Source organism: Pantherophis guttatus, chromosome 1 (genome assembly GCF_059756535.1).
Source record: "Pantherophis guttatus breed Tessera chromosome 1, ASM5975653v1, whole genome shotgun sequence".
Lineage (NCBI taxonomy): Eukaryota > Metazoa > Chordata > Lepidosauria > Squamata > Colubridae > Pantherophis > Pantherophis guttatus.
In genome coordinates, this window is record NC_142063.1 from 242,143,874 (window position 1) to 242,171,768 (window position 27,895).

The 27,895-nt window shown below is 38.0% G+C and overlaps 1 protein-coding gene across 1 annotated transcript in view; it reads right to left on the reverse strand.

Annotated features, from left to right (window-relative positions):
• Positions 1–27,895, reverse strand: part of ASCC3 (activating signal cointegrator 1 complex subunit 3) — a 211,215-nt gene that overhangs the window by 145,713 nt on the left and 37,607 nt on the right. Inside the window, exons 9-11 of the mRNA XM_060689118.2 lie at positions 24,545–24,745; positions 23,957–24,097; positions 1,701–1,865 (exon numbers count right to left, since the gene is read on the reverse strand). Of these exons, the coding sequence (XP_060545101.2) occupies positions 1,701–1,865; positions 23,957–24,097; positions 24,545–24,745 (507 nt within the window). The remainder of the gene's footprint in view (positions 1–1,700; positions 1,866–23,956; positions 24,098–24,544; positions 24,746–27,895) is intronic.

Genomic DNA, 27,895 nt, shown 5'->3' on the forward strand with positions numbered 1-27,895 from the left:
TAAACATTTTCATTTTACATCTGTGCTATTTTCAGTAATGTGTAACTTTAAACATCAAAGTGCAAATTGGTTTCAGAGGATTCTTTTGATGTTCTAACCCCAGCATAGGAGTAAAGCTCAAAGCTTTTTCTTCCAAAATGTTTTATCAATTCAATTTGAGTTACATGTAAAAGCAAAAAGTGCATAATGTGCAAACATGTTTTTATATTCTTATTCAAGACCAAATCAGTGACCTCAAAGCTCCTTCCTTACATGGTAGCTGTAACTTGACCTCAGGGCTAAACAGACTAAAAACTGATCTTTACAATAGATATTTAAAAAGATAAATAAAAAAGTAATTCCTTTGCAGAGATTTGTGATCCTATCTATATTCTAAGAATTCTGCTATTAATTTCTACTGAACTTTCCACCATAGTGGTGACTCTCCTCCATCCCAAATAGCACATTGCTCTTTTGTTATTTTACCCTGCTGTTATTATTTTAAACATAACATCAGATAGTTTTAGTTTTCAGTAATCCTTTTTCTTCTTTACTAGGATTATTAACCTGCTTTGTATCTAATATAGAATCATAGATGAATTAGGAATTGTAGCATGGTACCCTGTTTCCCACAAAATAAGACATCCCCTGATAATAAGCCCAATCGGGCTTTTGAGTGCATGGCAATAAGGCCAAGAGCTTATTTCAGGGTTCAAAAAAATATAAGACAGGGTCTTATTTTCGGGGAAACATGGTATTACTTAACTAATTTTCTCTAATTTTATTCAATAACCAATAAAACACTCAAGTTATTCAGCAGCACTTCCAGGAATATCCTTTCTTTCCTTCCAAAATGAGGCAATAGGACTTGAGGAGGGAAGCAGAGATTAATTTGCTAAAATTATGTGCTTGGATTATTTTTCCAATCATAAATAAAAATATCTTTACCCACATTGAGATCTTAGATCTGCAATTACTTGGCCATTTGATGTGTAATTTAGTAAATAATGCTTTCATTTATTATTTTTTTTGAAAAAAAAGTGATGTGATTTCAAAATAGCAATAACTGAAAATACATTTTACTGAAGGATACAAAAGGCTTTTGGAAGATGTGTCACAGTATGAGAACTATGAGCAAATATAAACAATTCCAGAACTCTATATAAATCCATTATCAAGTCTATCTATGTAGAATTATTTTTCTCCAGTATGATTTTTATTGGAGAAGTCTTTGGCTTATGAGAAAACAAAATGGCAGATTTGAGCAACAGTAAAGTTTTCTAACAAAGAGTAATAGCATGATTTAATATCAGCACATCCCTGTGTTTTGTATGTGGTTTGCTTAATTAAGATTAGCATTTAGAAACATATATGCATTAGTACTTAATAAATAAACGAAGAAGTATACTTTTGATTCATTTTTTAAATTGGGTTCTCTCTATCTAATTTTAGGATTTGTGTGGAGAATGTTTTGGATCATATTAATATAGAAATAGTGAAAATTCAAAATGGTTCACAAAATTTTAAGCACCCTATATATACTCTATATTCCTTCTGTTCCAAAAGGAAAGAGACAAAAATGCATTATCTTCTCACAGTGATCTTTATGATGACTGCTACTGGAAGCAGCTTAGACATAATGAAGGATTTAATTAGTCATTGGAGTTGTCTCTAGCATACGATATTACATACATTTGTTCTAACAATCAACCTTGACATACCTGGCGTAAAGTGCGGGCTACCAAACTTTCTAGTACGGGACCTCTATCTTCATGGAGTAGGTGTACCTCATCAAGAATAAGGAGCTTCACTAGTTGAGAGAGAGCGACATCTCCAACACTCTTTCTGGTCACAACATCCCATTTTTCTGGAGTGGTTACAAGCATCTGAAAAAGGAAAAGACAAGAAAACAATGTTGAAGTCTTTAAATTTATTTTTCACTGATTTGCTGAGGTGTCGAGAACAACTTGAAAAGTAATGAAGTTAGGTAGATAAATTTGAAATGGCAGCATTAAAACTTTCTTCTTTGTACCTGAAACTGCAATAGAAAATCTATTAACTAAGTACAGCTATTTATAAACTTTCTAAAGTATGCCCAATCCTACAGTAGTTATCTTCATCTCCAGCCATTCCAAATATGCACTTGTAACTTCTCACATTAAAACATTTGCATCTCACCCTTTGATTGGGACAGACTCCCTGTGTTGTTTAGAGATTAATAGGCAGAGGCATTTCTTGCAATTGTGCTTGTGTTAATCTAAATAGTTATACCACACACACACACACACACACACACACACACACACACACACACAATCTTAATGGAATTGGGAAGGCTGAAGTATGCTCTGCTTGCTTTAGTGAATGACCATTGAGAGAGTGAACTGTCAATGGCTTGTTATATCAAGTTCCCCTGCAACTTTCAGAAGCAGCTAAGGTCCAAAATTGTAACCTGGCAAGTACCTAGAAAACAGTGAGCAAAAGCTGGGAATGCAATATTGCCCAAATTCCCTGGGCTACGATTGAAGCTTATTGGCACATATGCATAAAACTTGTTGCCAATCCCTTAAAATGTCAATATTGTTGTTTTAAGACTACAGAATTTCAATTGCATAGTCCAGAAAACAGACCAAAACATAGGCAATTAACTACTGAAATTTAAGACATGGTATTTGTTGCACATTTGCATCTCTTAAGCACAAAGGATAAATCATTGTCTTGGAAATAATAAATCTCAGGCTTCAAGAGCATATGAAAATTAATATCCATTAAAATAGGGTAACTGTACAACTTCACATTTAAGAACTATCTTATAAATAAAATGGAGCAAAAGATTTTAATTGATCCTTACATCCCACCGCACTTGCAGGTTTTAAAACACAGAAAAAACTGAGCAAGCGGTCATAAAATCTGTAAGCACAAAATTGAGTTTATGTTTATTAACAGTTGATTTGGAATAGAATTGCCTTGCTGCACTTGAACATGGTTTAAACTAGTTACATCTTTCAGTAAGTATAGTTTTAACAACAAAACGTTTGCATGTTACCTATTCAGACTTGTTAGAAGGAGGATATCACAAAATGAGCTAGATAGCCAAATGAAATGAGAGAACGAGGCAGGGAGGGACAGAGAGAGAGAGTGAGCGAGAGAGGCAGGGAGGGAGAGGGAGGGAGAGAGAAAGAACCTCAGTACCTTTACTGGGTTTTCCCACATTTGAACCTCAGGAAATGTAGGGAGTTTATATCGTTTCGGATTTGATTCTCTCAAATTGTTATTTGGAAATGCAATAGACTACATGTGGGAGATTTTTCATTAAGCTTCTTATTTCATGTAGACATTTAATTTAGTAACATACATAGTAATCATTGATGTTTTAGTTTGGGCAATGTGAAAACCTTTTCACATTGGAATTCTTCCTGACTTTCCTGCTTCATTGATTCTATAGCAACTAAAACCATTTTTTGAAGGGATACCTTCGAATATCCCAACAAAATAATATCAAGGTTGACATTTTATAGCTTGCTAAAATGAAAATAGTTAGTGGACAGTGAAACATTAAAAGTCCAAAAGTCCAATGAGTCATTACAATACTTACATTAAGAACCAGTTTGGTTTAGTAGATAAGGCACCAGGCTAGAAAGCAGAAGACCATGAGTTCTAATTCAACCTTAGCCATTAAAGCCAGCTGGGTAACCTTGGGCCAGTCGCTCTTTTTCAGCCCAATTCACCTCACAGGGTTGTTGTTGTGGGGAAAACAGGAGGAAAGTGTGCTGGATATGTTCACTGTTTTGAGTTATTTGCAAAAATAATAAAGGTGGCTATATAGTAAATAAATAAGTAAATAAATCATGGGCAAATGAAAGTAATTGAGGAGCAAAAACAGTATTTTTGCAAACACTGTTGTATTGTAACTGCTACGATGAGAAAAGCTGAAGATGCTAGTCACCAAAGAACTAGGCACAGATCAGATGATAATATCAACGCCAGGAGCAGCAGTTTTCTTGCATACTAATTGCAGTATTTAATGAGTATATGATAACTCTAAATAGTGCATGTTCAACCAGATTTTACAAACCGTTGTCACACCTATTATTGATGCAACATATTAACACTTTGAAATGAACGATGTCAACTACAAAAATTAGCAGCTGTAATTAATTAGCAAACTGTGATGAAATATATTTAGCAATGCATATTAAGAATTTAAAGTGTGAAATGATCCAAATACTAGCTATTTAGTTGATTTGCCAGAGCTAAACTGGTACTGCTGTGATCACACTTCTTCTTGTGCCACAGTTACACTGTCACAACTTAAAAGAAATAATAAAAGAAAATAAAGAAAGAAAGAAATAAAAAAGAAATGTATGCCTCCCCACCCTTCTTTTCATTTTATAGCATTTGGAAACATCCTGTATCAATGAAGTGCTTTTTTATGGTTAAGTTATAATTAAAACTTGCTGTTGGAACTCTAAAGAATGACAATACAGTAATTAAATGTGAAATTGTGTACATTGTTGCCCTGAAGACAGTGCAAACTTATTGTATGCAGTTGTTCTGAATTTCAATAGAGCTCTGACAGAAACACAATTTAGACAAACTGAGGACAGAGACCACATGGGCTGAATCCAAAGTTAGAAGATGAATAACAATAACACTTTCCTTTAAGATTTATGCCTAAAATCTTGTGAAGCCAGAAAATCTGGGAGAATAACAAACAACTTTGAGATGTCCAGGTTAAAACACAATAGTAAGCCTTTTCTATGCCCTGGGATTTAAGTAGGCAGTTTCATTCTCAGCCTGCTTAGAGTCTCAGCAATCTGATGCTGAAATGTAATTTCCTGAAAAATGAAAATCAAAGATTCACAGGCTCACCAAAAATTAGATGCAGTAGGCATCTCCCAATCTAATTTTCATCCCAGATCAGGATATGACAACCAGTTACAAGTTCTTTTCTTTTCAGTGTTACAAAAGTGGGAATTTATTAGAACAAGAACAGGTACTTTAAAAAAATGTTTAATAAAAAATAATCAAACTTTGTTCAAGGTCCAAAAATGCTACTGTGCTACTATGCTAAATTAGAGGAACTATTCAGGGTTACAAGCCACATGCCCCTCTATTCTATTTCCCATTTCTAAGCCACTTTAGGTGATGGTTTAGAAAAAAGCAGATTGATCTCTACTCATCTCTTCTGGGCTTTTCCCAAAATATTCAAATAAGACACAACATGAGTCAAAGGCATTGCTGCAAGCTTAAGGAGATCTCCAGAATGCTTTTCAGAGGAAGATGGGTCACGCATAAATTGATTAAATCAATGCCATTGTTCATTGGTCCAAGGTCCCTATATACATAGTTCAAAGGACAGTTTCATACTTTAGTGATAGTCACACATGTTTGAAGAACAAATCATTGGCATAATTCAGCTGTATTTGAAACAAACTTTGTTCTTTCTACCTTTGAACATAGTACAGTAGCATGAGAGGAAGGATCTGTGAGGGACGTCTGACAGATGGTAATCTGTCACAGACTTCTCTAAAACTTAAAAAGGGACAGAATTGTCAATGAAGTGTATATATTCTCTCCATCTTTGTCAAAGGGAAGAGAGAGAGAGAGAGAGAGAGAGAGAGAGAGAGAGAGAGAGAGGGAGAGGGAGGGGGAGAGGGAGAGGGAGAAGGAAGAAAAGCAATATATGCCTGAAAGCGAAGATAGTAACCTTGTTACTTTTTTAATAAAGAGAGAAGAAGAAAAAATCACAATAAGGCCTGTTGGATAAATACATGAAAATAAATACTGTAAGCCATAACCTTGGTTAACAAGAAAGAAGTCACAGGAGTGTTGTATACCCTCCAACAGTAGGGCTATTGAACTGTCTTTTTTTGGGCTCATTTATGTTTAAGCATCCTGCATGCTTAAAGGTAAACAAAACATAGAAATATAGTTTAATAGGCACACTGGGAAACAGAAGCTAAGGGATATTCAAACTGATCAAACGTTGATGGGCTTCTTATTTTAATCAGGGCGCACTTCATGAGACAGCAATAAAATGGCATTGTAGGAATGGGTGAGAGCTGATTCTTGAGTTTTGTCTTACTACAGGTGATCTTAAGGAGTTATAAACTCACCTCATCCCTTTAAAAACAGTCCCCCAAAATTCAGCCCCATCCAGTCTCTTCAGGCATGGGGGAAACGGGATCCATGAATGCTTAGGGATTTTCCTGTGTAAAACAGGAAACTCACCCCAGTTAATACAGTAAGTTATTACGTTGCTCAAAACAGTCACTGTCAGATCATTTGCTTAGATAACCCATAATATCTGAAGGGCATAAGGTGACCTACATAATCAGACTATTACAGCGCTTTGAATGAACATTTCCATTCATGCTGAAGGACAATAGGGACTAGGTGAACATCGGTAAAAGTATAATGATAATACAGAATGCTGCTGACACATACTATTAAAATTTCATCATCATTATCATAATTAACTTGCAACACTATAATAAATTTCATGGAGTGATAACATTCTTAATTTAAGCATCTGAAAAAAACCATTTCATCTTCAAAATCAAAACCTCTTAAAATACTTTTCTAGATTCTTGTTGTCTTTTACTTTAGCAACCAGTGCCGCAAAGCATTTTCATTTATATTGCTATTATACCACTTCACTTCCCTCAGCACAAAAACGGCCAGAAAATAAAGTGTCACATTTGTTTAATGCAATGGAACTCATGCAAGACATTTCAATCTGGCTTCTATATTAGGGCATGACAAAATAGAAATGGGTTAACTGTCAATATTTTAACTGTCAACTTACATTTTTCTCTGCCCATGTAATTTTCTCCCCAGTACCCTAGCACTGCTTAGATTTTTATCAGGCAGAAGAATGATGTTCATCATTGCAGAGTCTTGGTGTGTGCAGATGATCATTGCTTGCCAAATGTAAAAATGGGTTGTAAACTTGAAATTAACGCCACTGAACAAAGACCAACAATTTAACAATATCTTACATCCTTATCACCATATATTTAGACTACTAGAACGTGCTCTGCATGGTGCTGTCTCTGAAATTGATCAGGATATTGCCACTGGTATAAAATGTGGTAGTCAAGATTTTAGCTGGTGACAGCTGCTATGGCCAGTGCACTGAGGACTACCTTCTCTCAGCAGAATCTGTCTGATTCATACATGCATTTTAAGAAGAGGAGGATTGGGTTTCTGTCCTTGCCAAAAATCAAGGGGACTGGTTCAAAAGAAAAAAAAATGTTTTGAGTGCCTGTGGAAGAAGACAAAAAGGGAATTTGACTGACTATAGGTACTTGCTATAGGTTCAGTTGTGGCAATGAGGGAGGCAAAGTAATCTCAGTTTTCTCCTTTATTATATTGGTGGGTTGTTGTCCAGCTATCCTGTAGAGGGTTACAAACTCCTTTTCAGGAAGCAGGTAGCATTGCAAACTCCTGTCTGGCTGTTCTGACCAATTTGTTCAGCATTCTTCTGACAAAGGTGTTCACCAAAGTTCTTAACACAACTTCTCATGGACAGAGTGGTGTCCAGAGTTAAAGGTGATTACAGCATTTTCGTACTGTGTTATCTCAGATTCCTTTAGGTTGGTAAACTAGAAAGTGAAAGTGTGGCTTGTGGCTTCGACTCTAGCTTTTACTTGGAGCAGGAGAGGTGTGTACTACTTGGATCTTGGGCATTGTTTATGCTTCACTACAGATAAGACGTTGCTCAGTCCTTGAAGGAAACTATACTATGCCCTTTTCTGAAATGGTTGTCCTTGGATATGGTGGTTTTAGAAAGCCATCTGTTGTGCTCCATATTTCCGATTTAGGAAATGTTGTTAAGATGGTAATAGTAAAGCAGCTACCCAGCACCCTAGAAGAGTGGTTCATCTGGAATCTTTTCAGTCAAGGGTCAGAGTCAGATGTACTGGTTGCTCTCCTGGATAATTTATGTTAGGACCTGATGAGCGCCGTATACCTTTCCTGGTTATTTTGGATATCTTGACAGCTTTTGATACCCTCAACCATTACTAGATTATCTTCAGAGGGTTAGCGATTGGGAACACTCTTTTCCAATGGTCCTGTTATATTCTCCATAGACTTCAGTTTTAAGCAATGAAAAATCAACTGGATACTTTCTGCTTTTGATAATGCTCCAAGGCTCAGTCCCTTCTCCTCTACTCCTTAACCCATTACATGAAACTTTTGAGAGAGGTTATTCAACTCTTTCTGATCTGATACCATCAGGATGTTGACCATGTTAAGCTTTACATCACCATTCCAGGGTATAGGGAGAAAGCTGTCAATGTTATATTCTAGTGCTTGGAGGCTCTAAGAGTCTGAATGGGAGAGAATAGACTGAAATTAAACCCAAGCAAGATGAAATTCATTATGATTCTCCATTTGACACCAGAATGATCTCTGAATAGGCTTGCACTTTCTGTGAAGGAGCCGATTTGTAATTAGAGGCCTTTCTGGAATAAACTTCCTTAAGCAACGAATAGAAGCCATGGCTAAAAGATTTTTTCCCACCTTCATTTGGTGCACCAACTGCAGTCTTATCTGACTATGATAATGATGTTGTCATTACCACTCAGTCTCTGTAATGGGACTGCCTTTAAAGGCTACTCTGAAACTACTGATGGTCCAGAATACATTGGCCTCTGTATTAATTGGTTCCTAATGTTGGGAACATGTAGCTCCAATACCGAGCATCCTGCAGTTGTGAGCAGTTGGTTTCCAGATACAATTTAAAATGCTAGCTTTGACCTATAAAGCCTTTCATGACGGACACTTGGGTACCCTCAGGCTGGCTGGTCCAACCTTAATTGCCTGAACCCACTAGATCAGGGGTGTCAAACTTGATTTCATTGAGGGCTGCATCAGGGTTGTGTTTGACCTCAGAGACCAGGGTGGGCGTGGCCAGCTCAACGTCACTCTTGTCAGGTCCAGCTGTTGTGGCAGCCCGAGCACTCTGCCAGCGAAAATAGGCTCGCGAGCTCCATTTTCGGCTGTGACGGTCTCCTACAACCCTTTGCCAGCGAAAATGTAGCTCAGTCCATGGCCCTCCCGAGCTCCATTTTTGGTGGCACAGGCACCACAGCCATTCCTTTGATGTTACCATGGTGGCCCCGCAGGCCAAATCTAAGCACCCTGCAGACCGGATCGGAGGGTTTGACACCCCTACACTAGATCATCTAAAGAGAAATGCTTGTAATTGAAAGGAGGCAGATATAGAAGGCGATGCTTTTCTATGGTATTGGTGCTTTGGAATAGTCACCTAAGGGAGATCGGAGGAGGTCCCTCCCTGGTAATGGATGTTAAAAACTGAGCTCTTTGGTTGAGCTCACAATTGCATCATCTTCTACTTTTTCCGCTTTTTTTCTCCCTTTTTATCCTTGTGATTAAGGATGATTTACTAGGTTTGGTATTATATATAGATTTTTTTTTAAAAAAATCTTGACTTATACCATGAGTGTTTTAAATTTTTTCATATCTTCAAAATTGTCAAGATGCTGTGTTGTGATGATAAATAGATCGATCGATAGATCTTTGGCTGTAATTGGTCCCACACAGCAAAACACCTTGCCCTTGGAGGTACACTAGGCATCTTTGGTAGCGGAGTTTCACAAAGCTGTAAAGGTGATGTTTCAATGGGCATTTAGTAATTGATTTTTAATTTGGATAATTTGTTTTTATGGTAAATGGGTTGTTTTAGTTTTGTTTGAGCTTGCTGATTAATATATTTTTATTATATTTGGATTCCTTTTTTAAACTATCTCATTGTAAATTGCCTAGAGTTTTGGGAGCTGGGCAGTAACAAAATACAAATGAAAATTTATTTTCTCATTTAAATAAATTCTAAATCCATCTTACATACATATTTAAGTTAATATTTAAATATTCAGTAATTGAAAAATATACATAGGATTTATTACAGTAAAATATTAATAACATAAAATGATTAATAGTTTTAATCATATCTAAAAGTAACTGTAAGTTAATTAAATCGTATTTCATTTTGGCCTTGTTCTGCTAGTTTTTGGAGAGTGTGCTCCTACTTCTCAAAACCTACTGTCAACCCATCAGTATCCCTAGATGACAGAAAACCGGAAGAGCTTTTACTAGCAGATACATTTTGAATACTGTATCCAACAGTCATCAGTTTTAGTGCTCCTGTTTAGACAAAGTATAAAAGAAAAACAAACGAACTCTTTAAGGTATTTGTTTAACTGTTAAAGCCTAGTTTACTGTTTGTTACTTAATGAAATAATTATGGCAGGAAAGAATGAAACTGAATAAAGCTTAGGAAAAGTGAGATATGTGGAAGTGTGAATGCTCATGATGTGTTTGCTTTGTTTGTACACAGCACCATGCCCGTTAAATCATGTAAGATTTTGAAGTAAAAATAGAAAAACATTTATGGTTTGTGAAATTCATCTTACAAAACTTATGATTACAGTCTGGAGACTTAGCAGTCGGCAAATATGAATTATGATCAAAATGTTTTTTAAAATAGATAAGATCCATATTATTAACCTATCATTATCATCCTCCCCCTTCCCATTTGCTCTTTTTGCCTCAGTAATCATGGTTACACTAACCTCTGCTATGCTACAGCCAGAGTTGATTGATGCTAATTAGCTACTTAATCAGGTACGACAACGTTCCATTATTGTGTCTCACAGCAAACAGCAATGAACCTGTGAATGGTTTTTTCTTCCTTTTATTACCCATATTAATCAGAAAGTTATTACTGAGGGAACCTAAACAAAATGTGAAAAGTTGCCATATATAAAATATAATTTGGAATATTGGAATTAATCCACGATCTTACATTTCTTTAATATTAAGACAGCACTGCAATTTGAAGTTGGCGGAGTGGTGGTGTAGGAGCAAGGTAAAAAAGTTTCTATTTTCTATAGGCATGTGCATGTATATATGTATGGGTGTTTGTGTTTTTACTGTCTAACTTCCTTGTTTAAAAATATTCTAGTTTTTTGCATATATATATATATATATACACACACACACACATATTTATGTGACCTTGCATTCCTACGCAACTGCCGAGATCAAAATTTAATCCCCACAGGCTTCCAACTGAAATTCCACTCCAACTCTGCAGCCACCAAACGCATTCTGAAAAGAACAGAACTAGCCCTAATCAGAAATGATTAGCCACAGAAAACGATTCCTCCTAGATCAAATCAACAAGGATCTCCTCACACTTCACCTCAAACTCAGCAACAAGATCCACCCCGCACTTTGGGACAAATCCAAACAACTTGCCATCTGGAGAGCCGAAACACAGACCACCCTCAAGACAGACACACACACCAACAAACTCCGAAGACTACAAGAACGCCAGAAACAATCCCCTCCACCCTCACAGCCACACATGAAACAAACAGTGCATAACATCTCAGATAGGATCCTCACCAAAGCCGAAACCAATGTCCTTTCCAAAGGATTCAACTTTGCAGTTGCTCCCAAAAGCATCCCCACTGAAACCATTATATGCGGAGTTGAAACCAGCCTGACCAAAATCAACCCCGACGACGCAAACAGAATCAGACTCGAAATCACCAACATCCTCTGCACCAAAGTAACTTACCCAAAGAGGAACAGACAGCACTACTTAACCTGAAAGAAGACACCAGCATAATAATCCTACCAGCAGACAAGGGCAATGCCACGGTGGTTATGAACACATCTGACTACCAAACCAAATTAACCAACCTACTCCAAGACTCCATATACAAACCCCTAAACACAGACCCCACCACCTACCTGGAAAAAACTACCAGATCCAAAATAAAAGCCTCCCCCATCAGCGAAGAGATTCAGCAAAGAATCATTCCCAGAGAGAAATCATCCAGATGCCCTAAGCTTTATGGTCTCCCCAAGATACACAAAGAAGGAACCCCACTTAGACCCATAGTCAGCTCCATAGGCTCACCTCTACAAAACCTAGCCAAATTTCTCGCCAAACAACTACAGCCCTATGCAGAATCCATCACCTCATACGTAAAAAACTCATTCCAGTTCATAGACATCATAAAGCAACAAAACTTACAGCCCAGTGACCTACTCGTGAGCTTCGATGTCATATCCCTCTTCACGCAAGTACCAATCAAAGAAGCCTTGACAGTTATCCAAAACAAATATAACCCCCCCAAGCACATCTTAGATCTGACCAACCACTGCCTATCCAACACATACTTCATCTATAATGGACAGAAATACAAACAAAAGAAGGAGCACCCATGGGATCACCCCTCTCACCTGTCATTGCCAACCTCTATATGGAATACTTTGAAACCCAAGCTCTAGAAAAATCTGATCACAAATCCAAACTCTGGCTCAGATATGTGGATGACACCTTCATAATCTGGCCACATGGGAAAGAAAAACTGGACAACTTCCTCACACACCTCAACAGCCTACACCCCAAAATACAGTTCACCATGGAAACAGAAGCGAACAACCAACTTCCCTTCCTGGATGTCTTAGTCTACAGAAAATCCAATGGCTCCCTAGGACACACTATCTACCAGAAGAAAACACACACAAACCACTATCTGCACGCACTCTCACACCACCAGCCTGCCCAGATCAACTCTGTAGCCAAGACACTCATTTCCAGAACAAAACACTTAGCTGACGAACAACACCTAAAAAACCGAACTACACACTCTCACTAACGTACTAACATCCAATGGATTCCAAAGAAATAAGATCACCAACCTAATCCAAAAAGAAACCCCCACTAAAATCCAAGACAGAGAACAAGAAAACGGCAAAGCCCTCCTCCCATACATAAAAGGCACCACAGACAGAATAAGCAAAATCCTCCACAAACATAACATCAAGACAGCATTCTGCACAAACCGAAAAATATCCACCATCCTAAGGAACCCCAAAGACAAAATTGAGTTAGAAAATCAAGGAGTATATGAAATCCCATGCACCGCCTGCCCCACCACATACATCAGACAAACCAACAGACGAATAAGTGCACGCATAGAAGAACACAAGAACTCAGTCAGAAAAGAGGAACCAACTTCTTCCCTGGTCCAACACCTTAAAGCCACAGGACATGATATTGACTTTAAAAAGACCAGAACTATCGCCAAAACTGAACACTTTAACAACAGAAAAATCAGAGAAGCCATCGAGATAGAAAACCCCCCACACAGCATGAACAAACGAGACGATACCTCCCGCCTACCAGCCATTTGGAAACCCGCCCTTATTGACAAACGAGTCCCTAACACGACGAATGACACCAGACCCACACTCACAAGAGCCACACAGGATGTCACCACTACACATCCACGCAGAAAGCAGACTCAAACCCACACTGATAATGAGCCACGACCAAGGACCAGAAGCCAGACCGCAGCTGCATCATTAGCCACTTTAAACCCCGCCAATCCATACATGAAGCAGACTGACACCCACCATGAAGAGCTCGCACGGCCACAAACACGAAGCCAAACAACAACAACGCAGCTCACCAGCTCAAATCCCCCTGCAACTCAGACTAAGCTGAGCACAACCAAGCCCCCACCCAAACAGAACACACCCCCATCCAATCAGAGCACAACCAACCCCCCATCCAATCAGAGCACAGCCAAGCCCCTAACCAATCAGAACACACCTCCACCCAATCAGAACACAGCCAAGTTCCCACCCAATCAGCTCACATCCCCACTAGCAGTTAAAAGGAAGAGACAGCTGCGATCTCACATTGCTCCTAGAAGCACGAAGCCGAGAACACCAGCCTGAAGATGACGAATGAGACTTCGTCGAAACGTCGCCAAGACACTTCCAATTTTACGTGGGAGAAGACCCGAATAACCAAAGACCTACATATATATATATATATATATATATATATATATATATATATATATATATATATATACACACACACACACACACACACATACATACATACATACACACACTCAGCTTACAAGAGTTTGTTTAATGACTGTTCTACTGTCCCAGGGTATTGTGATCACCTTTTGCGACCTTCTGACAAGCAATGTCAATGGAGAAGCCAGATTCAGTTAACCATATATTGCTAACTTGGCAACTCCAGTGATTCGCTTAATAAATGTGGCAAGGAAGGTCATAAAATGGGGCAAAACTCACTTACCAAATGTCTTGCTTAGCAATAGACATTTTGGGCTCAATTGTGGTCATACGTTGAGGACCATCTGTATATATTTATATACATACATACATACATACATACATACATACATACATACATACATAAAAACATACTACAAACAAAGAAACACATAACACATGCTAGAATATCCCATTCTCTTATTTCTATGAAATCACTTCTATACTATAATCTCAATGATAGCATACATTTGTTCAGGGAATGAATAGAAAACTGAACAGGGCAGAATTGGCATGCTGAGTGGTAATAATTGGAGCAGGATCTGATGAGCCTGCCTGGTCCTTCCTCCTTTCCAATTTGTCTTCTTCCAAAGCCCTGGATATTCCAGTGATAGATGGGATGAAGTATATTCCATTTATTATGGACAATTCATCTGAAGGTCTTAAGTTTAGCTCCAAATATCTGCACGGTGAAAAGATCCACTCCAGAACAACATGGGCCCAATGGGTTTTTTTTTTTACTTATTACTTTAGGTAAATGCCCTGCTGATTCCCATTTTACGAATAGATTTTTCTTAGAGGAGTTTTTAAAAAATCATCGCCAAACAGGCATAATTCACTTGCATCTCACTTCTCAATTTTCGTGCTTTTTCCACTCAGGTACATTAGTCTACTGAGAAATACTCACTTAAAAAGCATGGTTATTTCTCTGAATTTTTTGTTACAGGCAAATCAAAGATAATTGGACTTCAGAATACCTTTAAATTATAGTCTAAGAGGAAAAGAATCTAGTTTAATGTATCATTTGCATTAACTATAAAGAGTGTTTTATTATCTCTTAATGTTTATAGTGCTTTTAGGTATCTAGAGAGAAAGTGCAGAAGAATTATATAGCAATTTTACAGAAGTGTGGGTTTCTCTCAACAAAAAGAATTTATGACAAACCTTAAATCTTGAAGAAGAAAGTCAATAACTAACTCTTGGGATTCCACAATGTCCTACTTATTAATAGAGGTAATGAAATATTTCTCTTAAGGAGAATCTTGTTTGTTTTATGAGAAGTGCATTATTAAAATCATATTTGCACAGAGTGCACTGCTAAAAATCTTCTAATTTTATATACTGTAATTAAAAAATACATTTATTATATGAAAGTCTAACTGTATATATATTTTTTATAAGTAAATTAAAAATACAGATGATCTCTGCATATTAACATTCAGTTTTATAGAGACATTACCTAAAGGCAAGTTAATAAAGCTTTCATGTTGTATTATTTTATACTTTGATGCCTTTAACATTTAGTAATATTATTTGGCAATTCTGGCATACCTATCTGCCTTCAGAATTACAAACAGAACCACAGCTCTGTCAACATAAGTCACATAACAAAACTGAGCACTTAAATCTCGATCAAGTCACTACAGGGATGCTGCAACAGCCAGAACTCTTAGGACTGGTCATATGCCCCACTTGTTTAGTGCTGTCATAATTTTGAATGATTGCTGAATGAGTGGTTGTAACGTGAGGATTATCTATTTTACATAACATAACGATAGTACTTTTAGTGTATGACACTGCTGCCCCTAGGACATTATGTAAAAGATAAGAGAAAGTCAAATATGAAAACAGGCATGGAAAAATAAAGTCTTTCAAAAGATTTCTGAATTCAGAACAAAGTTCTAACCTCAACTTGGTATGGACATCAATGTATGGATAGCAACCAATTCAAAAGAGAGCAAATTAAGATGGAAGGCATATACTGAAATACTATACAGTCAATGTCCAAAATATTTTAGAAGATATTCCTTGCTTAGAAGAATCTTTAGTATTAGAAGATCAAGGTAGATCATTACCAAGTTGGAAGGCTACAGGAACTAATAGAATACCCACTGAAATAAGAAATAGAAGAAGAATCAATCAAGGTTCTAACCGAACTACGCCAGTAAATTTGGAGACAGTGACCAACAGATTGAAACATTTAAGTCTACTTTCAAACATCAAAAAAGGAGAATCAATAGAGTATGCAAACCATTGTACAATATTCTTAATTTCACATGCTAGCAAAACAATGCTTAGGATCATCCAACACAGTTCAGAGTCCTACACAGAAGAGAGATGTCAGATGTTTAAGAAGGTTTTAGAAAAGGCCAAAAAACACAAGACATTATTGCTGATACACACTGAATGATTAAGAAAATTGAAGAAAGCTTCACAGATAGTCCTCAACTTACGACCACAATTGAGCCCAAAATTTATGTTGCTAAGTGAGAAAATTGTTGAGTGAGTTTGCCTCATTTTATGACGTTTCTTGCCCCATTTGTGAAGTGAATCACTGCAGTTGTTAAATTAGTAACATGGTTGTTAAGTGAAACTGGTTTCCCCATTAACTTTGCTTGTCAGAAGGTTGTAAAAGGGGATCACACGACCCTGTTAGTGTCTTATTTAAATTAGTGTCTGATTGAAATGTGTTTGAATATTAGTAGCTCGGGTTGGTAGTTAGGCTGTTGGTTTGAGCTCTGAGCTTGGCAATTTGGTTGCAAACATTTCGTTACCATTCGAGGAGACATCGTCAGTGCGTTTTGAATTGTGCTCTTCTGTCAGAACACACACCTTTAAATACCTTTTTATGAGATGCAAATTAGGCTGACTGTTGTTTCTTTGAATATTTCTCAATCATGATCTGTTTTCGGACTGTTTGATTGGCTGGCTGTTGTTGCTGGGCTATAGTTAGGTAGTGTCTGTGATGCAGATTAGGATTAGAGTTGTTTATCTGGGTGCTTCTGAGTCATGGTATGGTTTTGGATTGTTTGATAGTTTGAATGGCTGGCTGTTGTTACTGAGACGTGATCAGATTTCTTGTGAGCCGATGGGTTATAATTTTGTTGCTGCATAATGTGGTTCCTGTTTGTTAGTTCTAAATGCTAGCTTTCGTTCTCAATGATTGGCAGACTGGGTAGATGTCAATGTGTCTGTTTATTGACTTATTGGTGGAAAATCAGGGTTCGAGAAATTCTCTTTCTCTCCTTGATTTCACCTGGGTTACAACTGTGGTCCCAGTTAGATCAAATTTGTGACCTTCTGAATCTTCGTGGAGTGACATGAGGGATAGTAGGTCATGTCTTTTGACAGCCAGGAAGTCTGGTTGATAGTTTTCTTCCTGTTTGTCCAACATTGTTGTTTTCACAGTTGCTGCACTGGATTCCGTATATGACGCCTGATCTTTTGTTTGTTTCTGTCTACCCTTTCGGTTTTGACAGGGTCCGTCTGAGAGTTGAGGTTGGTTTGTGAGCTACTATGAGGTCACGTTGGCACAGTAGTCTTACTGTCATTTCTCAGACATTCTGTATGTAGGGGATTGTGATTCATCTGATTGTTGTTGTTGTTCCTGTTGTATTCATTGTATTGCTTTGAGTGTCTGTATTGTTTGTATGTAGGCATCTCCGGATGAAGTTTCATGGGTATCCATTTCTCTTGAAGACTTTGTATAGGTGTTTTTGTTCTGCTGATCTGGACTCGTCATGTTACAATGGGATTCCCCTCTCCCAAATAGTGTTCTGATGCAGCTTTGCTTATGGCATTTTGGGTAGTTGCTGAGGAAGTTGAGGATTTGATCTTTATGTGTTGCCTTCCTGTACAGAGATGTTAGAAATTGGCCACTGGTGGTTCTGGTTACAAGGACATCCAGAAATGATACTTTGTTGTCATTCTGAGTTTCTATTGTAAATCGGATATCCGTGAAGACATTGTTGATCCTTTGGTAGGTTTAATCAACCTGGTTGTGCTTGATTATCACAAAGGTATCATCAATGTAGTATACCCATAGCTTGGGGTTTATCTGTAGAAGTACAATTTCTTCCATCTTTTGCTAGAAATTGAATTCAGTATCCAACATTTGATTACTTTCCACTCAGCAGAAGCCTGGATTTTGGCAGTTTTTTCCCCAGGCAGATTTGGAAGTGGGGGGCATCCTTGCTATTGGTCTTTTCCACATCACAAAATGAACCTAGGATCTTCACTTTGCAATACATTATTTGTCCATGAGACAGAATCTCATCTAAATTCATCAGCAGTGCATATGACAAATTCACTAGGAGCCAAAGCTCCCCCTCCTTTAAAAAAAAAAGAGAGAGAACAGCTACTTTGATCTTGTTGATTGTTCTACAAATTTGCACACAGGGAAAGGAAAGAATGATCTCAAAGTTCTCTACTAACAATTAATTTAGGGTGGAAAGGGTGCAAATTTACCAATGGAATTCCGTTCTAAGACCAATTACATTTACAATGAAGCAGCAAGTTACAGTTTGTTTAGGACACATGTCATTCTGAAAGACATACCCCAAACAATGCTAAATTCACTAAAGAGAGCTTCAGATTTAACCCTTTATTTAGCTCTGAACACCATTACAAGCCTTTGGGAATATTCTACTTATATTTTTTAAAAGAAAAATGGGTACATTATTGTACTTCCATTTGTAGTTTTTTTAAGGGACAAAAAGATCTCATTGTGAAAAAATTAATTACTCTCAGTTTAGCTGTGCCACTTAGAAATGCTAGATTTCTCTGCAAAGTAACGGAATAAATCTTATTTAGTGTTACACAACCTTGCCAAAATGTTGATCAAAAGAAGGCATTCTGATTGTGTGCAAAACATACAGCATTAATCCTTTCCCTAGTTATTTATTACAGGGGGTGGAGGCGGGGAGGGGGGAGAATACAAGTACTTTGTCAAATGTATCAATTTTAACAGAGTACTCTTCTAACTTAAGTCAGGAATAGCATTAGTTCCAATCTTGCTTATCATCAGAAACTCTGCTGATCCCATCATGACAACTTTCTAGCAGCTCCTGTCAATCTCTATATGTCTACCTACCCCAAAAGTTGAGGTGGTTTAAATTTTGGTTAGCAATAAAAAGGCAAGCACTAGCAAAAGGGAATGCGATACTACCCTCCCTCACCATGATAAAAAGCAGTGGAAACAACTGCCACAATATGATGCAGACATTATTTAGGGGCCCTATGGCATAGCCGGTGGCGTAGCATTTATATGAAAAGCACACTGGCACCTGGAAGTGGGTAGAAAAGGCACGAGGACAATGCATGTGCTATAAGCCAGTGTTTCTCAAACTTGGAAACTTTAAGGTATGTGGACTTCAACTCCCAGAATTCTTCAGTCCCCACATCTTAAATTTCTCAAATTTAAGAAACACTGCTACAGACTGAGCAAGGAGGACATAAACATAGCTATCTTTTCTAGCATTAAAGAATCCTTCTGGTGGAAATGCAGCAGACATAACGGGAAGAAATGGAATATTTAGCAGAGAAGTAACTGGAAAACTACTAATTTCTTAATTATTTGTAAGAAAAAATAGAACCCAAAATCCAAAATATAATCCCCCACTTGAGAATAAGATAATTGTTCAGGAAATAATTGTCACACATGCTTAACAGAGCAAAACTCTAGAAACATTGGTGCTCATTATACTTGTAGACTTAGCAGTGTTAACCAACTGCTTGTCGTAATAAATGTCCAAGTGATGATGATGTTATTTATGACACTGAAATACCTGCAAGCAAGCAACAGAGAGCAGCAAGGACTCCAGAATGCAAACCTGGGCTATATGTATTCTCGTTTATTGAAAAGTCCAAGTCTTTAAATAATAATTCAATTGTCAGTTATGAACCAGATCAGATCAGCAACCAATAACAATTTCATTCTGATTCTTTCCAAAAAATATACAAAAAGGAAAGTAAATAAAACTGAAAGCATAAAAAGAACAAGAACCCCTATTTGAAAAATGTAATAAAGACACAGTATTTGCAGTGCATCATTTTATTATCCAAGTACAACATCCATCCATCCATCCCCCCACCCACCCACCTACCTACCTACCATCTCTAAAACTCCTATTTTCATTGCCTTCAACTGGGCAAAATTATGCATCAATGATTTTTGAAATATCTCAAATGGACTAACTTACAGAATGTGACTAAATCCTAGGGCCCATGACTCACATGGGAATGAAATTGTGGAAGGTGAGGGCTGCTTCAATGCTACTAGCTGCTGCTGAGGTTATGTGAACTTCATTTTTAATGGCTTGAGCGCAGTGCGGCTTAGGGAGGTTTGCATGAGTGGTGAGGAAGCCTGGCGCAACTATTGAGGGGCTTGGATTGGCTGCTGCCAGGTGGGGGAAGGTGTACAAGTGGCAGGGAGGTGCAGCTTGAGCACATAAAAGGGTCAGGGAGGGTCTTGAGGATGAGGGAGTGACTAACAGAGGTGTGGCATGAGCACAGAGGAGTTGGGGAGATAACACAGACAGGGAGTGTTAAGCAACTTGCAACCTTCCATGCCAGCTTTCCCATTGACTTTGCTTGTGGGGAACTGGCAGGGAAGGTTGCAAATCATGATCGTGTGACTGTGGGATGCTGCAAATGTGGTGAGTCAGTTGTCAAGTGCCCAGATTGCAATCATATGATTGCGGGGTGCTGGGACAGCCAGGACTTCAAGGACTGGCTGTAACCGCCATTCTCTCAGCATCACCGTAACTTCAAATGGTTGCCAAACAAGTGGTTGTTAACTACCTACATTGCCTTAGAACAGGAGTGTTAAACTGGCGGCTTGCGGGCTGGATGCATCACGCTCAGGCCATGCCCACCCCAGGCAAAAAAGTCACGATATGTCACATGATGCGATCAGGTTTGACACACATGCCTTAGAATATGTTGCATCTTCAACTGTTCAAAATGGCAGTACTGATATCGATCCTTGTTTTAGGCACTTCTGGAACCAAATAATTGCATTTCTTATTTTTAAGAGACTTAACATTAAAAAATATCTATGCATTATGTTCAATTGCAATTGAGGTATAAAATCTTCGTAGCTCAAGTTTTTGAAATCCATCAGATCCTCATCCCATTTCAAAAGTTCTCAATATCATTTGCCAGCCTCAACTCTTAGATTGTCTGTTTTACTGCTTACTCCTTCACTGTCAGTGCAAGAGCAATCAATCACTCAAACTTTGAGATGGCCTTCTATTTAGTCCTCTGAACGATTTCCTCCATTCGTGAAAAAGCACAACTAAGCAAAAAATCTTCCACTTCACTAAAATCAGCCTGTATTTCTATAAAATAGTAAACCAGTTAATATGTAGGAATTGTGCTGATGACTTTTTAAGGGATTACTTAAGGATTCTCACTCAGAATTTGAATATTATATCAAAATAAAACACATCAACAGCCATCTCATTTAATGCACGAACCATAAATTGTGTGGTTAAATTTGATGTTACAATTACCAGTTCTTTAGAAAAAAATCTTCTATGATCTGATTTTCTGAGTGCTAATCTACCTATCAAGCGTTTATGGGATCAACAGTCAGTTTCTAAGGATTTTTCTTTGCACATAGAATTCCAGCAGAGAACAAGCTGATTCATTTGTTTTAAATAGCAGGTATCCACTATGTATCTAAATACCGTGTTTCCCCCAAAATAAGACCTTGTCTTATATTTTTTTGAACCCTGAAATAAGAGCTTGGCCTTATTGCCATGCACTCAAAAGCCCAATTGGGCTTATTATCAGAGGATGTCTTATTTTGGGGGAAACAGGGTAGTCACATCCATAATGAGGTACATTTCCTTTTACAGATTATTTGTTTAAACACATTAGGCCCTTCGTATGATACAAGTACCTTTGGACTAAAAATTAATAACAGAAATATTTAAGGATCCAGACGGTCACCGAGACCAAAGGTTTATTCGTTGTGGCTTTTGGGCTCATGCTGGAGTCCATCCTCAGGGAACTTCTCTCTCATTCACTGAGCTGTTCACACGTTCTGGAGAAGTTCTCTGGGGATGGGCTCCAGCACTTGCCTGAAAGCTTGGAAGAATAAACCTTTAGTCTGACTCAGATTGGATCCTGCAACATTATTCCAGGACACGTATATTTGCCTTCATTCATGAGAACTATTTAAATACTACGTTAGAATCTACATAATATTTGGACACGCTATGGTTTATCAGTGATGGTTTATAGCTTAGTTTACACCTAGTTTATCTAGCCAAACCACAGATGAAATAAATTATGGCTTAGTATTATGTATTAATTCATGAAATCATTATTTTGTTATATTCCTATAAAGTACCTAAGGTGTATTTATGTGTGCATGTGGGTATGTGTGTGTGTATGCATAAGCATATTTACAGGTAATCTTGACTTACGACTGGTTGATTTGAAGTTCCAACACTGCCTTGGACGAGGAAGTGTTATTAGGAAATGCTAGTGACAACATAAGTGACTTTTCAATTTAGAATAAAGTCTTAAAACAAGAACAAAAACAAAAATGGAAATCCTAAAGGACAAATTAGTTGCTGGATTTCTCTTCTTTATGAAATTTATGAAACATCTTCTTTCAGAAATAAAGCTGTAAGGCTTTTGTTTTTTTAAAAAGCCACTGAAGGAACAGTTAATAGCACTGCATATCATTTTAAACAGTATAGAGAAACTACTTTTAAAAAGTCTGACTCCTCAGAATCCTTCCTTCAAATGGATCATCAATAGCTCAAAATAAAGAAAAAGGAAGCATGCCTCTTTAATTAACATATAATGGACTTCCTGAATTCTCTACCTCATCAAGAGAAGGATGGGACGCTCATTTCAAAAAGGATTTATAAAAAGCAGAGAAAACCAGAAATAACTACAACCTTTCCTAAACTAGTGTCACCAGATATTTGAGATGGAAACTTGCAAAATTCCTACCCAATTTAGCAGTTGTGCTGCCTGTGAATGCTAGGAATACCCATCCTTTTGTGCAGTAGTTACAGAAAGCTGAGCTAGGAGAACTGAATGGATCATTCACCTCCTGCCTACCTAGATACTACGAAGAAGCCAGACAATCATATCCATACATTTCTAGGAAGATGTGGTTGGTTCTCACTTAGCTGGCCCTCATCCAGGGATGAAATGTAAAATTTGTTACTACCGGTTCTGTGGGTGTGGCTTGGTGGGAGGGGGGGTAATGTGACTGGGTGGGCGTGACCAACTTTTTTTTTTTTAACTTTTCAAAGCATTTTTTCTACAACCTCTTCAGCCGAAAAGGTTGCAAAAAAATGCTTTGAAAAGCCTCTGCCAATCAGGCAACTCAGCTGGGATCGTCAGAGGCTTTCAAAGCATTTTTTTTACCACCTCTTCAGCCGAAGAAGTTGCAGAAAAAAAATGCTTTGAAAAGCCTCCAACGATCCAGCTGAGCCGTGCGATCATCAGAGGCTTTTTTTTTTTTAACTTTTAAAAGCATTTTTTCGGCAAAAGAGGTTGTAGAAAAAATGCTTTGAAAAGTTAAAAAAAAAAAAAAGCCTCTGATGATCGTGCAGCTCAGCTGGGCATGGTGTGGGGGGGCACAGGGATTTTTGCTACTGGTTCTCCGAACCACCCGCCGCCATTGCTACTGGATTGGGCGATCCGGTCTGAACTGGGACCATTTCACCCCTGCCCTAATCCAATAAAGCACTTCTTAATATGGAATTTTGAATGTTATTACCACATTACCATCGGGAAGATTTTCCACCTTCTCTTTTAAGGCCTATTAAAAACTCCAGCTGTGTCAGTCACTGGACAGCATTTTGGAACATCAAACAGTGCCACTGATTCCAGATAATAAATGATGGAGAAAGTTTTGTTTGAAGACAGTTTGCTTAGCACCACCAATCCATTCCTTGCACTGCTCAGGCAGGGAATGATGTGTGTGTTCTCATCTCATGTAGGGTAGTAATGAGACACAATGGGCTCAACTGTTATTCTTTATAAACTGTCAAGAGTGCCCTAGAAAGTAAATAGGTACCTGAGTTCGGAGAATTTCACTTTTTGACAACTGCATGTCGCCTGTCAGCTCTTTCACCATGATGCCCAGTGGTTCCAGACGTTTGCTGAAATAATTTGTCATTTCAGCTGCCAATGCCTTCATAGGAGCAACATAAACTATCTGCAGTGAAAAAGATGCTAGATTGATAAATAAGCAAAATGTTCAACCCTGAATATTCACATCAACTAATAACAATAATAATTTATGTAAAAAAATGAAACTGAGCACATAGACAGCAAGAAAATTAATAGCTGCATGTGGATTTTGGTTATTTTCAGAATAAATGCTCAGCTATTTTTAAACAAAACAATGTATTTTATTTATAAAGGCCTATTGTTTTGAACATTTGTTTTGCACCTAAGTTAAATATATTTCCAACTCCTTTCACACAGGCAAGCAACATTTCCAGAACCAAAAAAGGAATTGTGAACCAGCAATCAACTAAATCAACAAGCTTTGTAGCTGTATGTATTGGAGAAAACAAGAGGTCTTTGAAAATTTCTTAGATTGATATAAACATGACAATCATACATGAAGCTCTGTCAAACTACTTCACTGAATTCCTACCTTAAATTCATCCTTTTTGATAACACCCTGCTGGACGTGCTGACGGATTTCATGCAAAACTGTTAACATGGCAATGTTCGTTTTTCCGGCCCCAGTAGGTGCGCATATTAGCATGTTCTCATTTGTGTTGTAGGCAGTTTCAAAAACAATAGACTGGATTCGGTTTAATCGTTTCATGCCTTTGAAAGCAAGTTGTCCAATCTGCAAGGAAAATTCAGAAAGAGAAAAAAAGCATTCCAATTAAACAATGAATGAAATAGTTACTGGTGGGCAAAAATACTACTATGCAAATAGTAGCAAATATCTCTGAACAACAAAATGTATTATCATTTATTGAGCAAGCACTGAACAACATTTATTTTTATTGTGAGGCATGGGAACTTTCAATTCAATCTGACATTTCAAAATATTTCTTCAGCTTTTCTTCTTGGAAGAACTTTCATAGGTGTCATTCATCTCTTCTGTTTCTTTCTTAATTCATCTCTACGCCATCATCCTGACTTACTGTACATTAAATGCCTAACAATTATCTAATTCCTCTTAAAGATTTTTGTTGTTCATATTCAATTCAGTTTCTGTTGCATGCTATTTTTTATTGTACTTATATGAACACACATGCAAACTTTATACTTCACTTCTCTGTCAGCATTTGTGGAACAAACAGAAAATACTGGAGTAAACCCCAATTTGTGCTCAGTGTCTACTAAATGGTAGACAGAGCAAGGATTTTGATCCCTCTTCCCTCCTGGGCCCCTTGAAAGTTTAATTCATTAGATACATTCTGAAATTACCCTAGATTCCATGTGTGGGTGTATGCATGTGCGTGCACAGAGAGGGAGGGAGGGAGAGAGAGATCTTGAGTTTTGACCAGAACTAGGATCAGAATCTTAGTTGTTGAGAGAAACAGACATTAAGTGGGACATCACAGGATTGCTTCACTCAATAACCACAATCCTGGCGCTTCCAGTTATTTCATTTAACAATCTTGCAGGTTGTTAAGCGGATGGAGTCCCAAGTAAGGACCCATTCTCATAGTGCTTCGGAAGCCTCATTCTCCAAATTATGTGAGGCTTGTGGAATGGCGTGAGGCAGCTTTGAAAGTCTGGTATGTCCATGCGTTATTTCAGATAGGCTGTGCAGGCCTTTCAGCAGCAGGAGAAAAATGTCTGAAGGTGAATAGGGTGTGGCAGATCTTAGGGAATGCTGGGTGATGGGGGAAAATCAGTGTCAACTGTTCTGTTGGCATATGTAGCAAAAGAAACTCCTGGGACATTATTTTACCAAGAGTATAACTTTACTGATAGATCCATGCAAGCACACAAGAAGCGAAGCTAGCTCTGAGGTTTTCGCATGACAAAAAGCCTACTTAATTTCCCCTTTTCTCCATTTGAGCCATCCATTTCCACCAATTCAACACATTCTTTTTATTTTAGGAAAACAGTCTGCGCCTTCGGAAGGTTGCCATCGCATGGCCTTGAAGTATCAGGATCTTCTCTGGCTGCAAACGGCTCACATAACTTCCTCACCTCCCTCCCAGCTCCCAATACATTCCAAGCATTCTCCTCCCCACTCCCTTCATTTCTATTGTCAAGCTGTGAATAGAGGCGCATTATGAGTCAGCCTTGACAATCGAGCCTTGGAGAAAGGAGCGAAGTAGCATTTCTCAATGACAGTGATGGTGCAAGGGCTGAAGTTGAGGCCTCAGGATAGTGGAAACTGGCTGAGACTGCTGAAGTCTCTGGGCCAGTGGTGAAATTCAGCTGGTTTTATCCGACTCGGGCGAACTGGTAGTGCCAACGGTGGGAGGCTCTGCCCACCCGCCCGGATGTCATCATGTCCTGTTTTTGACCCTCTGCGCATGTGCAGAAGGCCCTGGAGGAGGCGTGCATGGAGGAGGCGTGCGCACGCTCTCCTTTGCAAATCCGTAGCGATGGTAAGTGGATTTTACCCCTGCCCTGGGCCTCTACTTCAGGTGTAGCCCAGTGCTGAGACAGAGAGCTGCTATGCAAGGTGGCTTAGGTTAGATGGTGGGGGGAGATATACAGGTGGGGGAGTGGCAATGCCTTTGTGGTCAAAGACTGTGGGCAGTCTGCCAGTCACCTGAATTTTTATCATGTAACAACGGGGGTGCTGAAATGGCTGTAACGGCAGACACACCTTATAAGTCCCTTCGTTCACTGCTTAGCAAGTCTGAATGGTTGCTGAACAAATGGTCACAAGCCAAGGACTACCCGTGTACCCACTTCACATCATTTACTTTTTTACAAAGCTTTTACCATTTTTCATCATAATTCTTGCAAACTGCAGACCCTAGCACCTGGCCTCTGAATTTTTGTATTTCTTGCAAAAGAAGGAAAAGAAATTGAACAATGGAAAATAGACTCATTTCAATTTGGCTTATTACAAGGTACTGCCCAAAAGCTTATTTCAGAAGTACCATCTGTCAGTATGAAACTCTATCTGGAATTTAACTTTTGGTAGCCAGTGAAGTGCAGTAGTTAAATGTCACAGGACCTAGGAGACTATAATTCAAAATCCCTATCATCAATCTTCCAGATTTATCATATATATCATATACTCTATTTCAACCTATTCCATCGTTTATGAAAAAAGAAATGCAGTTGTGTATTTCTCTCATACATTATGTGCAATTAAAAAGGCAGACAGTAAAATCCAACAGCTAACAGTGTCTGTACCATAAGAAACTTTTTAACAATGCTATTTAAAAAATAAAATAAAATAATAGCAAAACTCCATAATACACTGAAGCCATAATTAAACAAAACAATACTTAAAGAAAAAAAAATAATGGAAACCAAGAAAGAAAAGATAAAGTTAAAAAAAAGCAAATAAGCTCAGTGGAAAAACTCTATTTCTGGATTCTATACCTGAGAAAGAATTTGAGTATGCATCTGCTATACTGAAACCAAATGTTAATTTCAATGCACTATACTGAAATAATGGTTTTTATATATTTAAATTTGATAACCTATTAAATCACTGGATAACCTACTGGCATAATAGGTTGCACTTGCATTTAAGAATACTTGGAGGGACATTAATATTACGTAATCGATACCCAAGAGAATACAACTACTTGCTTTATTTGATTCTAGCATCCATAGAACAACATATTGACAAAAAGGAATCTTGACTAGTGAACAGTTGCATTTCTAGATCATGACAAGGCTTGGAAAAAGCTAATTAACCACCCTCCAGCTAATCATATGAATACAGCCAGCATGTTGGGCTCTGTTACGCTAGATGAAAACAGCCCTGCTGCTTGTGTTGCAAAAACAGTGATGCGCTCCAATCTTTTCTCTATGCCATTCTTAACAGCAATAACTATGT